This window comes from Ammospiza nelsoni, chromosome 3, assembly GCF_027579445.1.
Source record: "Ammospiza nelsoni isolate bAmmNel1 chromosome 3, bAmmNel1.pri, whole genome shotgun sequence".
NCBI classification, from domain to species: Eukaryota; Metazoa; Chordata; class Aves; order Passeriformes; family Passerellidae; genus Ammospiza; species Ammospiza nelsoni.
The window spans coordinates 83453288-83473589 of record NC_080635.1 but is presented as its reverse complement, the minus strand read 5'-3'; the positions used below and the strand labels follow the sequence as shown (position 1 = coordinate 83473589).

Below are 20302 nucleotides of genomic sequence, written 5' to 3'. Positions count from 1 at the left end.
ACATTAAATGTAAGTATTTCTAGTACATTTTTCTTATTGTCCTTGCAAATACTAAATAACAATAAAACATTCAGTAATTTTTGTAAAAATGAAATTTTGAGATAAAAAAGATGGTCTAAAGCAAGAGGCACTGGAGTAAAATTTAGAGGCGTGACTCAACTTCTGTCAGGGATGCAAATTTCTTGTGTGGTAGCGGAGTCACGAACTCCTGGTTTATCAAGGGAGCAAAAGCATTACAGCTCTGCTTCTATGCACAGCTGCACAGCAAAATTCTGACATCCAAGTGAGGTACGTTTGCTCCTCTTCTAATACCTAGGGACATGCAGGCACTTAACACACACAGCAAAGTTTAGACACTGTAATCCAGGCTGGTAGAAGGTATTTTCTGTAGAGGGGGATTTCCACTCCTGGAAGTAATAACTTTAAGCCTTTTTTTTTTTTTAACTCCCCTCACAGAAACAGAGATTAACTTGGTCTTTTGACTTGGAGATGGTCAGGGAGAAATCACAATCCCAGATTTAGCCATTTATCTAATCTAGAACACACAGAAATGTGTGAGCAATTTGTGTTTAATATCCCCTTTTGCCAGGGGTAACTGAAGCTCTGTTCTACACTTCTCAGAAGACTGCTTTCTCATGAGATTTCATAATACTCCAGGTTTAGAGTACACTCTTCCCTAATACTTCATACAAAACAAAACACTGACATCTTCTTTACTACCAGTACTTTACTACCAGCACTTTACTACCAGTGAAGGATTCATTCAATTTGTCTCTAAAATGACTGTTTCCTATATGAAGTGCTAATGCTTGGACAGAAAAGGGAGTCCCTCTGTCTCCAACTGATTGCTCAAAGTTACAAAACTATATCCTTCCCTCTCCTTTTGACTACAGATGAAGAAAAAAGAATGCAAGCATCCTGACATCTTAACTTCTTTACAGTATAGAATGCAAGTTCCCAGAAGATGGGAGAAAACACCTCCAACCAAATCCAGATGGAGACTTGACAAAGAAGAAAACCTATTGACAAAGAAGAAAACTGTGTGAGAGTGGCATTTTTGTACAGATCACAAACTGGGGGGGGGGGGTGTGGTGTGTTTAAAAGCACTTGCTACACTGAAATAAGCAGAGGAGAGATTAAAGATAAACTATTTATGCTATGTACTTAGTATGGCATCAAGATGCCCAAATAAATGTTTTCACAGGCCTGATGAGGATCTGCTGAGGGAAGTGGGGTTGTAGAGGCTGGAGAGAAGGAGGATGAAGGCAAAACTACTTGAAAGCAGGTTATAGGCAGGTGAGGCTTGCTCTCTTCTAAGTAACACATGATGAGAGTGAAAATCTTTAAATCGTGCCAGGGGAGTTTAAGGTTGGGTACTGGGAAAAAATCCTTCAGTGAAAGTATTATCAAGCATTGGAACAGGATGCCCAGCGAAGTGTTTGAGTCACTAGGGATATGGGTATTTAAAAGATGTTTGGATGTGGCACTTGGAGACATGGTTTAGTGATGGGCTGGGCATTGCTGAGTTAATGGCTGCACACAATTATCTCAAAGGTCTTCGTCCAACCTCAACAATTCTGTGACTCTTGATTTGGACAAGACAAATGTTTGAAGTACAGCTGTTCTGTGACTTCAGAGCTGGACACACAACAAGAGAGCACTGATGAGAGTGCACCCTTTGGACTTAAGGCCAAAGTTGAATGCATGCCAGCTTTTAGCTCTAGCCTTTTTTTCCAAACACCCATTCCCCATTCATCAAGTGAGATTTTCTCCTAGAGACATTAGGAGGGTGAAAAACAGCAGCAGGTGTATATCTTTGGTGAATTTCTTCCACAAGAATCAGCTGAATAGAAAGTATTCATCCACTACTTGTGCATCTAATTCAGTGGCCTGTCCACTGCTTTAAATAAAAGCTGTGATGGTAGAGAAATTTGCCCCAGTCACAGGGAATTGAAGGTAAAAAACCTTTTTTTTCTAATGAGTGTTATTGGGATTTAAAGCCAATCATATCCTGTCCTATCTCAGTATATTTTATAGTATTTCCAATTTTATCATAATTCATGGATTTGAGACACAGCCCTAATTTCAATCACAGGAGTACTTTCTCTTAGGCATTAAACCCCTGCCACACTCTTCCATGGATACTTACAGCATGACACTACTAGTTCTTGCAAATAACAAAAGGACACTAGGTTCTGCTATCCCTTTGCATGCCACCAGTAAGCTTTAGGATTTCCTAGGGAAGGTGATTCAGATGAATAGCCAGATAACCAACTTTGTAGGTCCAGTCACCTGGTTAAAGTTATCACTGTTTACAGTGTCCTAGGCTGTACAGTGCTGAGGATGTCCTCAGGAGCTATCTATCCCCTGGGCACTTTTAGTTCTGTGGAAGTATTTATTTAGATTTATTATTGCCATCAAAAATGCTCAGGACTACCTCTCCTTTCCCTGTCCTGAGCTGACACCACTAGAAGCAGTACTTCATATCAACCACTAATAAGAAGTGATGCCTTTGAAAGGGCTGTCTCAACTTATTGAAAAACCTCAGCAGAAGTCTTTAAAGACAAATCATGGTGTATTTCTAGGCCTCCTTCATATTTGAGTTGGTTTTTTGTGTTTTTCACTTTCTTTTGCTAGCTCAGGTAGTATCTGAGGTGTTTGATCTCATAAAATATGAAAATCTGAAATAAAAGATAGCTATAATTTTATTTATTTATTACATATATGATTTATCCTACTTCCTTTTTGATGATTTTAGCAGAGTTCAGATAATTTTCACTGAGATGGAGGAAAAAAGAGCAGGGAAACCCTGTTCTGATAAGCATGGGTGCCACTTACAGATAGAACATTTTCAAACCCATGTGTTATTTGTGTTTATGTGGACACTGGAGCAAGAAATAAGATGGGCTCCCTGTCCATCCAGCTGCCAGTATTCACCAGTAAATTCTCCTGTCTCTAAAGCACTGACTCAGGATGCTCCAATGCACAGGCCATTTTTCAACACACAGTAGCTATGGCTGCTGCTCAGAACTGCTGGAAGGAGTATGTAGGCAGATCCATAGTACTCTAATTCAGTGCATTACCTTGCTTGTGGCTTTTCTGGTTTAGTCTTAAGGTTAAAAACTGTCACTGTATTTTCACTAGAACATATATTAATAAAAAGATTTTCCTAAATACCTCCAGCTTTTCAAACCTCAGAATCAATATTTTTAAAGAAATAATGTAGAAATAATTGACAAATTATGACATCAGGAAACTAAACTAGATTCTAAATATAAAATTGTCCTATCATGACAAATCAGTTAATTTTGCTCTAGGATCCAGAAAAACATTTTGATCAAAAAAGCACTGAAAAAAGTTAGACTACTCTGACATCAAGGACCATTCAACAGATCTTTATTTAAATATCAGATAAACATCAGAGCCAGACTTTTGTCTTTTTACTACATTTGCAATAATCTCCCATACATACTTCTGTCTTTACTACATGCCTAAAATTTGCTGGCTGTTTACAAATGGGGAAACAGAGGCATAGTCAGATGAAATGTCTTGTCTACCATGTGCTAATCAACTCTGTAGATACTCTTTTCCACAATGAAAAGCACGAGTTATTCAACCTCAAATGATTTATTTCTCTCCTAAGAAAACACAATGTACTCAGCAAACCTACCAGGCCAACCAAATAAATTTCCCATAGGCAAAGGGAAAATGTGTACAGCTCCTTCCACGATCTTGCTGGGGAAATTACATCCCCAGTACTACTGGATATTTTGTTCTTTTGTTTTGTTTTTTAATTTTCTTTCTGATACTTTCTGCATGGTCTTAATTTATTTTGTGGCTGACAGGGACATCTCCGGATAGATACGCCCACAGAAACCCCCATGGCTGCAAGGGGACTGCTGCATGAGAAATATGCTCAGCACCTTCCATTTGAAAGAAAAGGAGCATATAATCTCAGCAACACACAAGCCAGGGCACCCACTGCAGAAAGTACATCCTAAATCTGATGTTTGCTGCTGCTGCACAGTTGGGTCAGCACTCTCCATGCTCCTGCCCCTGATTTACTCCCTTTCCCTTGCCTTTATGAGGCTAGAACTACTAGTACTTGCAACTTGTTGCCACTTCAACAGCTACTCCCAGTCCAGATGGTGGTAGGACTAATTGAGCTGTGGTTCCTTTGTGCAGTGACCTCTACACAATAGCCACTAGCATGCAGAGCCTCACACCAATTGCTAGCTGCAATTGATAGCTGCTCGATGGTTTAGCCCAAGCTTTGTACCTTTCTAATCATTAGTCAACCATCAGACAAAGGATTTATTGCTGAATCCAGACAGCAGCCAATACAGACCTCTAATACATTATGGATTCTCTGTCAGCACAATTATTTATTGTTTGCAGTGTTCTGTTTGAAAATCCCCATGCTCTTGCACTTATTTACTTGCTTGCTTATATCTCTTTAGCTGGATTTAACAAAGCAATGAAGCTCCATCTATTAGCATTTTTTATAAACCCTGAACGGTGAATTACTTCATACAAAATATATTTATAATATTATTCTTGGTATTTATCACGGTCTTTAGCAAATATTGCTGTTAACGAAAATGGAATTAAATTTCACAGACAGCGTCAGAATATTTCCTCAGGTAAGTATCCAGCGAATCATTTTATCATTAAAAACACTATAATAAAGGTTGACTATCAGCTGAGAGATAAAGGAATACACATTTCTCTGTACTTCCAGCATCCTGTGGGATTTTTCACAGTATCATGATAGCAAGCAACAGTAAGGACCTCACTGTTCTGTGGTTAGGCTTTAGCACAAAAGCATCAGTGGACCTCTGGTTCTGCACAGCATGCAACCATGCTCTGCCATCAAATTAATGTTAAAATATGTATGTCCTAGCTTCTGATTTATAGTATCTTTGACAAATAGTAAAAAGGACAGGCATGCCATAAAGTTTATGGATAGGGTGATGGCATGCACAATGATGTCTCATAAAGAATAAAGGGGGAAAAGTTATTTATTCTTGTGATTCAAGAGCTAAAATACAGATAGACTGGCTGCGTGCACAGAATTTTTCATAAATATCCCACAGTGCACCCTGTTGTACAGCAGCCATACATTAATTAGAGCATTCAGCAGACACTGCAATGTGTTACACTCACCCAAGTGAATCTTCATTTTTCACAAGCAAGGCCTTACTAATTAAAATCAGCTTTGCAATTAAATGTGGAAAATTGTGTTAAACTTTGAAGCGTGGTTTAGAAAAAATGTATTTATTTTTAGGGTATTTTATTTTGATGCAAATGAATTCTCCATCAAAGTGAGACCAGCAAAAGGAAGGTATGAGGATTTCTCTTTTTTGTATTATAGATGCTTCTCTCGGTTGCAAGTTGCAATGCTCCACTATCTCTCTGGCAGTACCTGGCCCTGTTCCAATGCTTTTAGTGAGTGCTATCTGTCAAGGCATGAATAATACAGCCCCTAGGCTGTCGGCAGAATCCAAATGAGGCATACATCAGGAAGCAAGCACTCGACTTTAGCTCCAGAACATGCTCCTGTGAAGACAGGCAATTATTCACCCACGGCTGCAGCCATGGCAATCAAACTGGTGGGTGAAAAGGTATATGGAATGAAAAAATTTGAATAAGAAATATGGCACAACAAGGCACAGAAATTCAATAATTTTCTAATAACAGAGAGATATTTGAGCCTTTTAATTTCAAAGTTTGGGGGCCTGCAGTATTTAACTCGTTCTGTTAGAATATGGAGACTAAAATACAGTATATAATGTCAAGGCAATACAGTGGTACTGGTTTTGTTTTTTCCTAATCAAAATAGCAATGCTAAACTCTAAGGTATTTATAAATTCAAATTGTTATATGAAGTGACAAATATCATGCCTAAAAATTAAAAGATAGTCAAAATAATTCTAACTGTATCATGTAATAAACCAGAGACAGCCTAGTAAAACAATAAAGAACTGGCATTATCAGGAAATTTGGAAGAAAATTAAAATGCAATGTATTCTATAAAGTTAGGGACAACTTATACTTTACAGATATGCACATTGTTTTATGATTCCTCTTTGGTTTTGAGACTAGCCTTTTTTCTTGCAAGACATTGTGTCAGTAATTAATGAAATGCTTTACAAATAAAATATGACCTGAAGAAAGGGCATGAAAAATTCCCTGGCAGATGAAATGTTTAAGTTGGTTTATTTAATCTGAATTCTTATTTTCAGCAATCAAATAGAAATTAATGATATAGTAAAAGCTATATCAGTATTTCCATTTTAAATATGAAGGGTTTATCATTTGGTCTTAACATTCTTCATTGATATTTTATGCAAATTTTTTCAGACCACAATTGGTTTGCTTTCACTTCTATACAATGGCTGTATCTGTTTTCAAATATACACTCTTGTAAGCCCTAGAAGAATCTAAATGAATCCATGGCACTATACATAGTGCCATGCTACCACCTTAAGATTTTTTTTAAGTCTCATATTTGTTAGAATATTATGTTAGAATATATGTTATATGTAGAATATTATTTGTTAGATTGTTATGTTAGAAATGTGGCAGTTAGCAAGTGATGAATCCATTACAGAATCTAATTGCTTTTGTTACTTGAGAAAAAAAAAACAACTATTTTGTTAAGAAGCTTTAAAATAAGTGACTGTATGCAATCAGCATTTTTAAATGGAATCCAGTTAGGATTTTTATGATGAGTCTACATACCTACTGATATGGCAAATCATTGGCACCTATTTGGTATATGACACTGTTTTATAAAGGTGCTAAATAGAGAGCAACAAAGTAAAATGCAATATTTCTGGAACCATCATTCACATCTACTCAGTAAGTAACACAGTTTGCACTCAATTACTCCAGAGTAACAAAGGGATTTGCACCTGCAGAACAGACCAGAAACTGGACTCACTTTTACTTTGTATTTTTATACATAGAATGTGATTCCTGTTGCCTCTGAAGTTGATTAATGAAACTGGCAAAGTTCCTTCTAATTGCAGTGAAAGAACACTTGAATCTATGCTCTTCTTCAGATGCTTACTCAAAAGGCATCCTGAAAACACAGTTGTGGGAACACCCTCCTGGTCTGGTTAGAGTCACTGCTCTATATACAGATGGATTATTCACAGCTGAAAGTATGCAAGTATCTGGACCAAGCTTATTGTTCAAAATCAATTCACAGTACTGAAGGTATAAGAGCAGTGCTCATTGTTATGCTGCTATGCACAATGGGCCTGAACAGCTACCAAGGGACTAAAACAACCTGCATCTGAGGCATGGCCCAGGAGATGCTCTGATTTTCATCCTAACATTTGAATTCTTCTCTTGTCTCCACAACTATCTGAACATATTTATGGCTTTTTTTTTTTAATTTATATCTTGCATTCAGATCTTTCACAACCTTTGTTTTCTTTTTGTTTTTCAGTTCATTTGGCCTCAGGCGCTTTGAAACATAAACAACAGGTACTGAAGTTCTTCTATCTGTGTAAACTCTAACCTCGAGGCATTGCCTCATGCTGTGTGTCATGGACAGCACAAGAGGGTCCATGTTAGCTTCAGGTTTCCAGGTATTACTAAAACACACAAAAAAAAGAATCTGCTCTAGTGAGGCAGGGACACTATCCAACTTTGGGCACTCCCCAGTGCCCAACTGGGATGTTAATTCTTCTGACCTTTCCATGCAGCCACTGGACAGAGGTGCTTTCACCACACTAATTTTAGAGATCCCAACATTCTGCCCTAAAGTGTCCTTTAGAGAAACTTGTCCATCTAAGCTGTCTATTAGCATGTCCAGCCAACAAACCAACATCAGGCACTGAACTTAAGACCCAGGAGGAAGCTACCAACCAAATCATGTAAGGTTTTTCTTCCCTTCCAACTAAGATTTGACACAAAGAAAAACATCAAGGAGATGGGAATGATACAACAAGCTCTTACCACTGTTACACTACCTAGTTCCAGTCCCATGTTTTTATACACATCAAAACATCACTGGCATATAAAGTCTGTTTGTTCCCTTAGTAAACCTACATTGAAGCTCTTTCCTAATTAAAAATATAACCAAGGAAAAAAACCTGTGGTAAAATCCTCCTTTAACTTTTATCTAATATTTTATCAGCTGAACAACATTTCATCCCCTGAATCTATCCGAAAATGTGAAAGGATCTGTTTATTTCAGTTCAAGCTTAATGTCCTACCTGAAGATGAGTTTTCACATTCTCAAAGATAAAATAACAATAATAACTAAAAAAACCCTAAAAATCAGCAAACCAACCAACTCCCCCCCCCCAAAAACCCACTGGAATTCCAGAGACTTCAAGACATTTTAGAAGAAATAGCATTTTGGAGCGCTCTTACTACATCTAGTGGAAGCAAATGCATTTCATTCCTAATAATGAGCTGGTCTCATATCATGAATGAAAAGGTCTTAACCTCATTAAAATGCTCTGTAGGTCTAAACGGAATTGTTAGGCATCAGCTGAGATATGCAATTCCCTGAACACATCAAATTTTTAAGACAGTCTGATTTCCTTGGAAGAAATGTTTGAGGGTCTTTCCCACCCATACAGCAAAACAGAAAAAGAGGAAAATTCCTTTAAATTCTTTCAAAAAGGTAAACGTAGTAGGTGTTGGTTGTGAATAAATAGTGCTTCTCTTCTAGAAAACAGAAATTTTAGATAAAGGTACATTGTAAACCTCAACAAAGAACTCTGTGTTTTTACATTAAATAGCACATATATTGGTTAAATATGTTTTGATTAGTGGATTGGCAATCATGGTGACAAGAAAACATAAAAGCCTAACAAATTCTTTTGTAGAAAAAAAAAGGAATTTTTGATGTATTTCCAATTTTTATTCTTATCGCATCTGCCCAAAATTTCATTTAATTAACAGTTCTGAGATTCAGTCTGTTCGTGTACTGACATACCAGAATCATGTCAAGAAAGCAAAATATGGAATTAACATCTCAAAATTGCATGTAATCTTTTCAAACCTCACATTCATTGCTTCCTCTTTCCCCGAAAGGGTGATCTTACACAAACACAGACACTAACTCTAACACAAAGTTCGAGAAATTCAGTACAAAAGTCAGAATTTTTTAAGCTAAAGAGTTTCTTTCTGTAGGTTTTTGATATCTGCATAGAAATTCCATGTAAGGAAATGTATGTAGCTATAATCTTGTAACTAGAAAGGCCATTATAATCATATCCCTTAACTGCTGACTGGTCATGGAATTTCTGAGGAAAAAAAAGGATTGAGTGCCATTTTTTAATTACTTGTGAGGCTTGCATTTCCATAAAGAAAACATACAATAGAAAACCATGGTTTGAAATGAGAAGTCACAACTGAATTTAAAAATAATTATTTTGGATACTTTTCCTAAATCAGTGTTCCAATCTAACCAAAGCCTTCAAATAGTAACAGAAACGTTACTGCTCTTATGAATTAAGAAATTATTAAGAAAATAAATGTGAATAACTATTTTATGATTTATACAGTTTAAATGTAATTCAAAGTAATTCCAATATCACTGTTCTTGGTCCAATTTCGAAAGTGTTTTCCGGACTTGTCCCTAGGCTTCATTCACTGATAAGAAAAAAGGAACATGAGTGGACTGAGTGGCACTGTCCAGTATCTTTTCATATTTGAAATGAATGCCTTAACCCCAAATATATAATTTTAATTTAATTCCTAGACCCCATATGCCCATTTCATACAGTAATCAGATTTGGTGTGAGATATCTACTCTTATAAATACCACAAGTGCTTTATAAGCTGAAAAATCAAGAATGAAAAAAGCCCTAGAGTTTCAGGATAATTTAACACTGCTTTGAAAACTTCCCTCATTTCAGAAAAGAGATGGCCTAACCATCAGCCATTTTATCTCCTACAACATGCTGCTGTATAAAATATGTCAAATGAAATGCACAGCAATGAGAGAAAAATACATGTATTCTAGAGCTGTTAAATTTTAAAAACATTGCACAAAAAAATTCATGGACAAATGATTCAGGAAAGGAATGGTGTTTAGACAGATGTACAACTCAACTGAACACTGACCTTGCAGACACAGAAATATAAAGACTGAGGTTTAAATTAATTTGAAGCACAGGCAGTATGTGTAACATATGCTACCTTGTATACTATTAATCATAAACAGCTGGAATTTTTTTTTTTAAAAGGAGATGTCTCCACATTTCATAGTCTAGAAACGGAAGTAATGGTATTTATAATACAGTATAACATTTGAACCCTGAAGTCTTATTATCATTGATTTGCCTTAAGCTTTGCTTTGAATCTAACCTGATCATTGAACTTAAAATGCTCAGAAACTCTTTTTCATTCAGCTATGAAACACATTCAATAACATGAACATGAGTGCCAAAAGAGAAGTGGGGCCAAATTTTAATTTGCAACATATAAGCAAGAGAACTGTATGAAAAAATTGAGAGAAGATTGACAATAAGAGCAAGTCTCCTCAGCAAAAATGTGAGTTAAATTTTGTGACATTCAGAAAGAAAAAATAACCCTGGCTCTAAATGGCTTCTAGAATATGTAACTGCTAATTTTTATCATTGTTTGGTTTATCAAGGTCATGGCAGATAACTTTTTTACCAAATCTCTTCACTAAATTATGAAAAATTACAGATATTACCTTCTGTGTCTTGCATATTTGCCACTAACATGACCACTGCCATCACAGCCAGGCGTGGGACAGCTGCAAAAGAGAGAATTAATTATATAGGTGTTGGTGTGCTGCAGAAAGATTATACTAAAAGCAGGCAGACTAGGTATTACTGAGATGGAGGGCAACCAAGACAGAAAGAGAAATCAAATAACTGAAGGGGAAATAAAAGCGGGGATGCTTTTTATTAGCAAGTCTCAAGGGAATTAATTTCATCAGTGCAGCAGGGCATGAGCAAACCACCAATGAACTTGAAAGTGCATTATACCCATTAAAAGGCATGAATTTTCTAAATTGCTAATGGGGATACATTTTACACTCAGAGCACTAACCTGAACAGCTCTTGTATGGCTGGTTCCACGGGAACTGCAGAGAGATGGAAAACATATAAAAATTTATCATCTATTACAAGTACCCCTCTTCTACAGAAAATTACCAGAAAGGTTGTGTAAAAGCAAGGGTCAGAATGAATCGTGCAAAGAGATTCTGGAGGATGAAGGTCACCCTGAGCAGGGGCCTTGAGTGATTTACTGAAGCAAGAGACATACCTCGAACACCTTTGGAGCGTGTGCGATGGCGCTTCTCGTCTGCATCCACCTCCATCTGGGAATAGATTAGCAGGCAGTCAATGTTCTTATCCTGCATGCACAGACTATCAATGCACACACTGATACAGTCTCTCACACGATTTATTGACACTATTTTAATTCCATTTTATCCTGCAAGGGAAAGTTCTCCTTACAGGGGATTTTTAGGCTCTTTGTGTTCATGTAAAAACAGAAAATGCAGTAATTTATGCTTTAAACATTTCTGTGCCCTGCTTTCATAGCAAATTGTGTGCAACTAAGCACTGTTTCCTCTTTTCAAGAGGATGTTTCTGCCATAAACCCTTCATTACTCCCAAATATTCCAAAACAAGGATTCAATAGATTTCTACATAATTTAAAACTAAAGTCAAGGGGTCACACACCACAGGTTGTTTTCTAACCAAAGCCTTTACAGTGGGAAATAGAGGAAGTAATAATGACTGAAAAGGAGATGAAGATTCACCATTAGACCTTCAAATGTTTCATGTTATTTAATATGGCATTACAATCTTTGCCAGCATGTTTCATAGTTTAGTTGTGTATTTCAAGTTTGAGGAATGGGCTCATTTGCTACATGACTAGATCTTTATCTTCATTTTACAATCAGCTCGCCAATCCAGTGTAGTTTTCTGTGCTGTAATAAATACATAGAAATCTTACATGTTTACCAGACAGGGCAACCCTACAGATTAGATCTTTGCAAGTATCACCATCACTGACTTATAGTAATAATGTAGGGCCACATAGTTTCTTCTGATTTTACATGCACAATTGTCACCAGATTTTAAAAGGTAAACTAAATAGCCAGCTAGAGTTCAGGATTTTGTTCAACAGAAGCAAATTGCACTGAACTATGTTGAGAGACTGAGTCAGGGAAAATATATGCAGTATTTGTGTCACCAGCTCCTTTGGCTGTAGAAGAACAAGATAGCATGATGGATTTCCAGTGTTTCATACATAGTGACGATACTGTAAAGGTCAGGAAGCACAGAAATAGACCATGGAGCTCTAGTTCCCCCAGGGGAAAAAAATCAATCACCTCCTTTATAGCAATATCCTTGGATTGATATCTGGTAAGAATGTCATATATCTCATGCAAAAACATGGAAAAGGGTCCAAGTGACTTGCAGCTAACCCTTTAGTCACCTAACTTTCTTTGGTCAGTACCTTAACACAAACAATTTGGGAAGTAACTAGGAAAGAACAAATCAAGGAGTGTTTTTAAAGAGCTCTCTCAACATGTAACAGCAGGAGGAAAGAATCACCTCAACAAAATTTGTAGGTGGCAGGGATTTGGTAAAAAGAAAGTGTCACTCTCACAAGATTCTTTGCTACTGATGTAGTTCTGTTTCTCAGCAGTCATCATCTGATTCCTGGTAGTGTGCTATATTCCACACTAAAGGGGTAATTTAAATAGATTGATATTATGAAAGCTAATAGAGCACCAGACACTTTTAGGGGGCTTCAGGTCAGTCTTCTGCATAACTTTGAATGGGTTTAATTTTAAAATTAAGAATTTCATTTTCATATTAATTTAATATTTAGCTGAGTGCAGATACATTTGGAGCATAAGCTTCCATCTTCATCAACCGATCACGCTCTCTGAGATCCCACAAGGTATTCCATCAAACCCTCAACTGCCAGTCCAGAAAAGTACGGAAAGGTACAGACCTATCCTTTGTTGTATCTACAACCCTGTGCAGAAGTTTCAGGCATCCTCTGGCATCAGAAATGTCACTAACTGCCTATGCTTAGACAACTGAATTTACCCCCAGGTTAACGCAGCCACTGGAGCCTGAGGAGCAACTCCTCTGATCAGCTCCATGAAGCTACTCCAGCTGGATAAAATCAGTCTCTAGGCACCTCTGTCTCTGCTGTCTAGCTCTCCATCATCTATTGCATGAGACACTTGGCATGCCTGTAGATATCTCCTATAGGCACCTAAACTGAATCTTAAACATTACCCACCCACAGTATCTATCCTACACCTTGAGTTCACATCCTAGTCAGTTTCTTAGCTCCAATGACTTGAGAGGCATTTGAAGCTTTTAAAGCTAACATATCAAAGCACATAACAGCATCTCTGGAATAGAAAAACTATTTACTAGATGAAAATATTCTTTTCCTTTTGCTAATAAGAAAACAGTGCACTGTATTATTTTATAAGTCTTGAATGTGTAAGGACTTGACAGGAGACCAGAAGTGAAGTTACTTGATCTTCAGACTAGTATGTTTTTAAAATGTTTGAAAAACATTATCTAGCCTCATTTGTCAATACTGAAAAACCTGCTGAAAGAACTATTATGATCTTAACCTGGAAATGCTGCCCCAGTTATTATGATAGTTTGTGTACATTTATAAGGGACAAACTACAAAACAGATTTATCTGTCTTTCTAAACCAAAGTAAGCACTTCAAAAACACTGAAGGTAGTACAGTACACTTTTAACTATACTGACAATCACAGAAGAAATCACGAAGCTGGAAAAGCCCTGTAAGATCCACACAATCTATATCCAGAAGCAGGTCAAAGAAATAAAAACATTATAAAAGCTGCTGGCATACAATGCAATTATAAATTTTGTTGTACATCCTACCTAGTTTGCTGCTACTCCAGAAAAGCACAAATTGACTTGCCATTTTTGTGACCTAGATGCCCTCTCATATATGCCAATGCGAGTCTTGGATGCTCTAGGACACATCAAATGATGATAGATGCCTACATTTAGTCAATTGAATTTTGCTTTACCTTGATATTTATATGCTTGCTTACAGATCTTTGTCAGTCATATCAAAACTTCAGCCTTCATTTCTCCATGAATTACATGCTGGATGCTGGGAGTAAGCTACTTCCTGTAATTCTAGCAAGATTTGCATTGGTTCTGCAAAAGTACAGTCATCTGGCAGCCTACCATTGTCAGTCCTCAGTGGCACCCCTGGCACTTCCATGGCCAGGAACATAATTCTGATACCGAGACCATCAATCTGACACAAACATGGACTTCCTCACCCCTTTCACATGCAGCAAAAGGAAATGCAGACTTTGGTCTCACAAGGAGTCCACTTTAGTAGTTCTACTTCATTCATGACCTCTAAATTACAGCTCTGTAGCTCAGCTCTTACTTAGCCTCTGTTCCAGAAAAAAACTTGTGGACATGGAGGACATGCTGGCTAGGGTTAGTCTTAGCCTGGCATCTAACATTACATATCAAAGCAAAGAGAAAGGCATCAGGAATAGGAAGAGAAGAAAATGTTAACATTTCTTCAAAGAGAAGCTCTAGAAATGAAAATGGAAAGCTGATTAGAGTGGAGTATCTCTCCTACAAGAAAAAGCTGAAAGAATTTGGTTTGCTAAGTCTGGAGAAGAGAAGGCTTCAGGGTAACCTAATTGTGGCCTTCCAGTACCTGAATGGAGCCAACAAGAAAGATGGAGAGGGACATTTTACAAAGGGTATGTAGTGACAGGCTAAGGGAGAATGGTTTCAGCCTCAGAGTAGGTTTAGAATGAGTATCAGGAAGATATTCCATGAAGGTAGTGAGACACTTCGAGGAAGAGGCTGCCCAGAGAAGTTGTGTATGTCCATCCCCATCAGTGTTCAAGGCCAGGCTGAGCATGCTCTGAGCAACCAGGTCTAGTGGAATATTCCCTGCAAAATCAGGGAGGTTGGAACTAGATGATCTTTAAGGCCCCCTTCAACCCAGGCCATTCTGTGATTCTACAATCCTCAATTCCCAGACGGAAAAGATAAAAGAGGTCTAGGCAGAAATTAAATCTGTAAATTAGAATTTAAAAGAACCAAATTATTGAATGCGTCTTACTTAGGAGAATGGGCAGGGAGAGGTAGATCTGGGAACTCTGTACCACCATTATATGCATTCATGTTACCAAAGATTTAGGGAAACAAGACATGAATAGCTATAATGCTCTCACAAATAAATCACAAGATGCTATGCTAAATACAAATTTTCTGAGTAAAACAAAAAAAATGTCTGTGTGGTCACTGCATGCAGGCAATAAGACTTGTTACATCTCACTGTACAGAATCTTATACCAGTAACTACTACTACACACACACAAACACAAGGTGCTTTTAAATTGTCAGTATTTGAAAGCTGGAAATAATAATGAGACAAAATGAGAAGAAGACAATCTTATAAAATAAATTGACTACAGTTAGGAGCAGGTGAAAGTATTTCATTAAACGTTAAAAACAGAAAAGGTACGTATTCATAAGAGAAGAATTCATTAATAAAAGAGATTTGATGATTATTATAATTATTTGAAAATGTAGTAATAGTAATCAACAAGAAAATTTTTTAAAAGAGATATTTGTCAGTATTTTTCATTTTAAAATCAAAGTCTCAGACAACATTTACCCCCCCAAAATAAACATAGGCTAATAGGTCTTCAATACATTGCTGTTACTTGGGGAATGAGAAAAAAACTGAAAAAAAATATTCTGAAAAAATTTTATTTGGAACTTTTAAAATTAACCTTTACTAATTGCTGAGGAGATGGTGAGGCTGACTAAGTTAATATTCCTGGTGCTGACCCTTAGTATTGTCATACAAAAGCAATATGGGATACAAGATGATGACCTAATTAGCACCAGTCAACACATCATCATGGAAAATCTGTAATCAAAAACACTTGACACTGCTCTTTGAGAATACTCTATAAGTTGTCAGTAAAGGTAGCTATGCTAGGATATCATATCCTTAGAAACCTTTGAAACATTTTGCTTTCTCTTGCTGAGCCTTCAGACAGTAAGTGCTTCCTAGAATCAACATATTTATCACAGTTAGCAAATATTTCTCCAGAAAAGAAAAATCTGCATTAAAATATTTTTCCAGAAAAAATATTTTGTATAAAAGTCATTTTTATACAAAACTATTTGTAAAAACAAACAAAAAATATATATTTAACAAGACCCTTTCTATTATAATGCCACTGGCATAACTTTACCCCTACAATATTCAGTATCTCCATCAGTACTCTGGAAAATTTTACGCTACTGAAATATGCAAATAATAGAGAAATTAACAGAATGATAAACTATGTTGGAGACAGGCCAATTACCTATGGTGGCCTGTGTCATTTGGCAGATTTGATCCATCTGAAGAACATGGTTCCAGGCTCCTGCATTTATGCACAACACTTGTGGGCCATGCTTGACAGACATTAGATCACAGCCTGCCAGTCAGTAACAGTGAAGTGGATCTGGACAATCAGATGAGCAACAACCAACTTCTGCACTGCTGCAGCTGAAGAGCAGAATGTGATCCGTAGCTGCTCAACCTTCAAGGCTACATTAATCTTCCAGAAAACCACTGAATTATTCAGATACGATTAGTAACTTCTAAGAACACAGAGCAAGTTTTCAACGGGACCTTATCTGTTAGCTTGCTGGACAATCTGTTGGAGTCCTTTTAAAGGATTTAAGGCTTTGAGTCTCACCATAGAGCTACCTGAACTCCTAGAAGTTTTGCAACCAGCACCACTCTCCCTGTCTCTAGATACAGTCACATATCTACCATTTGGACTTTCTCTCATGTAAATGATCAAGAGATTTGGCCTCCTTTCCAGGACAAATTGTGATTTTTGCTCCCTTGAGGGGAAGTAGGTCAGCATTTTCTTCCCCTGAGGGCAGGTACTCTTGAAAATTATTCTTCCAGTTAAAATTCTGAAGGTGTTTCTAGATAGAGGCATGGTGACTGCAAGGTTCAGTCCCAAGTTCCTAAATTTCCAAGTCAGCCAACACTTTCTTAGTGAATTATTATGGTTTTTCTCTAGACATGATGTATCAGAAGTCTAGAAAGCCACAACAGAGATAAGGGCCTTAGATCTGGACTTCCAAAATTCTTCTTTCCTAGGTAATTTTCCTTACTTGTATTTCTTCAAATCCAAAAATTTGATTCTCAAACACTTTCAAAAGATGTCCAGTTTTTACTGAGGCAAAGCATTCACTGTCTATCCCGTAGAAAGTTCTGGGCTCCTCAGGATGAGACAGACATGGAGCACCTGGAGAGTGTCCAGAGGAAGACAACAAAAATAATTAAGGGACTGGAGCATCTCTCTTGCTCAGGAAAGCTGAGGGAGCTGGGCCTGTTCAGCCTCCAGAAGAGATGGCTGAGAGGGGACCTCGTCAATGTCTGTCACTATCTGAAGGGAGGGTGTCAGAGGATGTTTACAGGCTCTGGTCAGTGGTGCCCAGCAATAGGACAAGACTTAGCGATGCTCAGGAAGTTCCACCTGAACTTGAGGAAGAACATCTTTACTGTGGGGGTGACTGAGAACTGGAACAGATTGCCCAGAGAGGCTGTGGAGTGCCCCTCACTGAAGATATTCAAGAACCATCTGGACACAATCCTGTGCCATGTGCTCTAGGGTGACCCTGGTTAAGCAGGGAGGTTGGACCAGATGCCCCACTGTGGTCCCTTCCAACTTTACTCATTTGTGATTCTGTAGATGATCATCTGTGACCTCAAAAATATATGGGAATGACTGTCAAATACTAGAATTACTGCGTAATTGTTATGGTCAATCAAGAATGTTTCTTAAATTGTTAGAAATATTGCTTTTCCCTAATCAGCAATATTGCACATACTCATAATGTGACAAAAGTAAAATGTTTGGAGAAAAATATGACTTCCTGAAAACCTAATGAGTTTATTACATTAAAAGATTGCAGTTTAAAATTTATCTCCATGTTACTCAAGTTACTCAGTAAAGGCAGATTTTCATCCCCTATGATGCAAGATGCAAATTTCTGCAGGTAAGATTTCTTTACTATTTTAATCACCAAAGTTTTCTCAGTATCTCTTTTTATAACTAAAAGAAAATTATATTTCTTCTGTGTGAAAGAAAAATTAAAGGATTCAAAGAATTTTTTTTTAAACCTAGTGTCTCAAGGAACAAAACAAATTATGTCAAATGTATTTCTCTCATTTAAAATGCTCCTACATCTATAATCAAAGAAATACGACCTGGAGATGATGAATAGTTTATGTAAGCAGTGTATCCCATACTACGTAAGTATTTTGTGCAGTCTTGCTAAAAAAATTGCAAACTGACATTCTACTGCTTTCCTCAGAAAACAACAGGCAAATCCAAATTGTAACATAACATCTTTTCAAGCATGTCTTTGTATTCCAAAATAAACTAATTTCTCAATTATGACTCGTAGTAATCTGAATATGTTTTTATAAACTGGACATGTTTTGTGAGACACTGTTTAAGCTACCTGGTAACTGGGACATTTATCAATTATTTCAATGGGCCCCAAATATCTCTGTTGTATAACGCTATCTGCTTCAGCAGGTCTTCCTCTCCCCTAGGCAGACAAAATCTGAATCAATAACAATATCTGAACCTTAATTTATGCCCTGCTGTTCTTTTTTTTTTTTTTTTTTAATTAGTTGCATTCTAGGCTAAAATGTGTGTACTTGTGGGTGAAGGGAGAGTGGTTGATAGCATTTGCCTCATTTTTAACAAGGCTTTTGACAGTCTCATTATGACGATATTTGCATAGTCAGTTCTTTAAAATCAGTTCTTAATATTTCAATCATCTTGATTAAATATCGTCTATTACTGTTATTAAAAAAGTACAGTAAAATTCAAGATTGTGATTTTGACAGAAACCTGTCTGATTCTCCCAAATACATTTAAGCTGCTTGTTTCATATTTTAAGATCTGCAAGACAAAAGAGGCACAAAACTGCAGGATAGAAAGTTACTCTAAGAAGCTGCTGGAGTGTTTTAAGGAAAAGTTAGGCAGAATGGAAAGCCAATTTCCTTTCCTTTCAGACTCTCTCCTCCACAAACCCAGATGCATTCAGATGGACACCTGAAATTTAGTTCAAATATTTTAGAGCACCCTTTTAGGAAAAGGCAAACTTTATAAAAGAACTACTGTATTTGAATCTTCCCCTTAGGAAAATATCAGCATACAACCAGAGCAGAGTTCCAGGGGAACTCTGCAAAGATAAAAGTTACAAGTTGAGGGTACATAACACAAAGTGAACAAATAGGCACGTGGGCAAATTAATGACTAGAATATAAATTAATCCTTTGCTCTCTTCCACTTGTGATGAACACAAAGGTTTTATTAATATCAAGGAGAGTCCTTCTTGCAGAACAACAGGAGAATATGTCCTCAGGACTTGTTCTGAAACTTTCAGTAAGAGTCATACTCCTGCTGTAATGCACAGAGGGAATCCAATCCCTCCATTTTCAGTTGAACAGTGCAAGCTGCAGACAAATCTGTAAATACAGGCCAGAATAAGCAGAATTCTGGTTAAACTCACAAGTTCCTCATATATCACCGTTTTTTAAATGGGGAAATACATTTGGGGTTCAATGAAGCAACCTCACAGGAAGCAGAGAACCCTTTCAGGTATTTCTTACTGGCCTCAGATTAGAGTGGAAAAGACCCAAAGAGCACAGAGGTCATTTGAGCATCTTTCTCTTATTACCTCCTTTTATCTTAGATATGAAGAATGAGAAAGTAGTATGGAAAAAAGAGGTAAGAAGAAACAGCATTGGATCTTTAGCACTTTCTTAGGAGCAAAGATATCCACTCGTCAGTCTGGCTGCATGAAGTTACTTTGGATATGCTCAGTGAATAGGCTTTGGGACATGAATCAGAATTTCCACTGGGAAAAACACATCTGGAATACATCCATGCAGCTGAGCAACTCAAATTGCACCATAACCAGTCATTGATGGTGGTCCTGTGCCAGACCACTTGATCTGTGAAGGGTCAGGGTGGTGAAGGTCCGCACATGCTGACAGGACCTCCCAGTAGTGAAGTCTCAGTAGCTTTATGTCATGTGCATCCCCCCCCCCATTTATAACATTTATAAGCATTTCTTACTGGGGACTTATGTTTTTTCACATGAGAAGAAAAAAGAACGGTCTAAGAGGTTTTCAAGCTCCTGTTACAACTCATATTTTGGTTATACAGATAGGCTTAAACAAGAATTCACATTTCCTTG

At 37.2% G+C, this 20302-nt stretch overlaps 1 protein-coding gene across 18 annotated transcripts in view; it reads right to left on the bottom strand.

Annotated features, from left to right (window-relative positions):
- The window catches only part of MYT1L (myelin transcription factor 1 like), a 310285-nt gene that overhangs the window by 118263 nt on the left and 171720 nt on the right, over nucleotides 1–20302 (bottom strand). For all 18 annotated transcript variants that reach the window (XM_059467593.1, XM_059467592.1, XM_059467598.1 and 15 more), the window contains exons 3-5: nucleotides 11269–11323; nucleotides 11053–11086; nucleotides 10691–10753 (exon numbers count right to left, since the gene is read on the bottom strand). In XM_059467593.1, the coding sequence (XP_059323576.1) occupies nucleotides 10691–10753; nucleotides 11053–11086; nucleotides 11269–11323 (152 nt within the window). The remainder of the gene's footprint in view (nucleotides 1–10690; nucleotides 10754–11052; nucleotides 11087–11268; nucleotides 11324–20302) is intronic.